The sequence below is a fragment of the Etheostoma spectabile genome, chromosome 8, assembly GCF_008692095.1.
Source record: "Etheostoma spectabile isolate EspeVRDwgs_2016 chromosome 8, UIUC_Espe_1.0, whole genome shotgun sequence".
NCBI classification, from domain to species: Eukaryota; Metazoa; Chordata; class Actinopteri; order Perciformes; family Percidae; genus Etheostoma; species Etheostoma spectabile.
This window is the reverse complement of record NC_045740.1, coordinates 28,417,012-28,419,294: the sequence shown is the minus strand read 5'-3', so window position 1 is coordinate 28,419,294 and position 2,283 is coordinate 28,417,012. Positions and strand designations below refer to the sequence as shown.

The 2,283-nt window shown below is 43.9% G+C and overlaps 1 protein-coding gene across 1 annotated transcript in view; it reads left to right on the top strand.

Annotated features, from left to right (window-relative positions):
• LOC116693558 (uncharacterized) overlaps positions 1-2,020 on the top strand; it is a 20,880-nt gene extending 18,860 nt beyond the window's left edge. Inside the window, exons 5-7 of the mRNA XM_032522574.1 lie at positions 1,547-1,662; positions 1,728-1,851; positions 1,960-2,020. Of these exons, the coding sequence (XP_032378465.1) occupies positions 1,547-1,662; positions 1,728-1,851; positions 1,960-2,020 (301 nt within the window). The remainder of the gene's footprint in view (positions 1-1,546; positions 1,663-1,727; positions 1,852-1,959) is intronic.
• The last annotated feature ends 263 nt before the right edge of the window (positions 2,021-2,283 follow it).

The following is a 2,283-nucleotide window of genomic DNA, read 5'->3' as shown; positions in this document are numbered from 1 at the left end:
TAGGGCGGGGCAAGACAATCAGACAAACAAAGTAAAGCCAGACTAGACAAGACAAGACAGGAAGCATACTACTGCAATAAAACAGGAGAAAGAACAAACAGACACACAGGGACACAAGACAGAAGCAAACAACACAAGACCAAGGAGAAAACAAAGACAAAAACACAAGGAGGCTAGAAGGGATAAACAACCCTAACAAAAACCCCAAACCATAACACTAAACCACTTAGAATCGCCTGGGGCACACAGCCCCGGACGCACAACGGTGCACTCGTAGATAGTGGAAAGGGAACGTACCAGTAGGACATCTGGTGCGTGAGAGATGGCTATGTGTAAGACTTTGCCCCAGCACTGTACACCAAGTGAGCCAGTCTACGTTCGGCTTGATGCTGGGTTCAGACAGGACGCCGAAACTACAGCTGCGGACCACGAGCTTGCTGAACCTCCGCAAGCCGCCAGCCTCCTGTCTGAACCCAGCATGAGGCTCAAACATGCAGTCCTCTGGCTGAACCTCTTTCTCCATGAGGGGGAGGGAAGATGTGCTCCTAGTTATCGTATTTTATTTTTTTTTATGTGGTAAAACCACATTAAACTAAATATTAGTATTGTTTACATACTTTAAAACGTGTCTGGAGGGGAACCTTGAGCAATGCCTGGGAATTTTACCTGTCCTTTTGACCTTTTTTTTTTTCTTTTCTTTTTCTAGTCAATGTACCTTAAAATCCCAGAGGGAAATCACCTGTTCTAGTGCATGCTTCTGTGGTGAGATTCCCAAAATTGTTTTGCACACATGGAAATCTGAGAGGTTGTTCCAACCAGAGAGCCCCCTGACGGCCTCCTGAAACGGGATTTCACTGTGCACTGCAATCTGAACATTATTTAATAGAGATTGAAATTGTTTTTGTTTGTTTTCTTGTTTTTCGTTTTTTAGTTATTTGTTTGCTGCACCGGCTCTGCGTTGGAATGAGCTAAACTTGTGGAACTCGTGCAACTTGGGGGAATAACTGGAAATTGTGTGCTTCCATATAAGAAGTATGAACCCAGTCGGCCACATGGTGGCGCTGTAATTAAGGCTTTATTATGCAAACTTTGAAATGCCACGCCACCCCCCCCCCACCTTAAGTCCGATTGACTTGAAATTTCTCGGACAGGTGCAGCTTAATGTGCTCCACAAAAAAATCTCAAGGATCATTAAGATCCGCCTAGGAATTTTTTCCGCCATTTTGAATTTTTTGAAAAACACATTTGAGATCTCCTCACACACCGTAGCTCCCATTGCCACAGCTTGCGGCTTTATTAGCAATTGTTTTTGTGTTCATCTGCTGTCAAAATGCCGTGAGCTGGACTGAGCTACGTCTCACACTGAAAATGAAATGAATGTTTTTGACAAATCAGTCGTAGGCATTTTAAAAGTGCACTGTAAAGTCCAATCTTTGCAAAGCTTGCAGGATTTGTGTTTTATGACGTTGGACCACATGTGTGAAAGTACTTTGAAGCGGCTATTTTTTTAAACTTTTTTTGTTTGTTCTTCTCTGTACACACACAGTGAGATGGTGATGCGTGTAGATGAGCTTGATGCCACGATACAGATGACGTTGTACACAGATGACTCCTACTTAGACGCCTACAGCAGTGCCCCCACCATAGAACTTGGAGACAAGGGAGGCTCATCATCCAGTTCAAGCACATTTTGGTGAAGCTATTTGTATTATGTCAGTGATTGGCTTTGTGTGTCCAGGTGTATGTGGAGCCTGCCGATTTTTTCCTGCTAAGGGTTGGTGGGTGTTGGGCCACGCAGTCTCCTCAGCCCAACTCTACAGAGGGACATGTTCACACACTGCTTCGGCACGGGTCAGAACAGCTCTCAACATCAACAGTTCTTCTCACTCTTGTCATTTATTTATTTTTTACCATGAACTCCAATCAACCCATTTCTACTCTTTAATCTCTTTTCTCCAGGTGTGTGGATGACAAGACTGTGTCCTTTTTCAAAGTGAGCGCAGAACAGTCTGAACAATGAGCAGAAGAAGGCTGCAGAGGGTCGTAACGGCTGAGGCAAGCAGAATAACTTTACTGCTGTGGGCAAGGGTTTTTCCTTTTTTAATATTCTGTTTTTGCAAACACATTGGTCATCACTGATTCTTGGTTCAATGCATGTACGGGGCCAAAATACTGTTAACCGTATCCTGCCCACCACATTAGCTTCCAGTTGAAGTGTTACTTCTGCCGACATCTCCCAAAGAGACTCATAATTCCTTCAAGAATGATGCATAATGTTCTTCG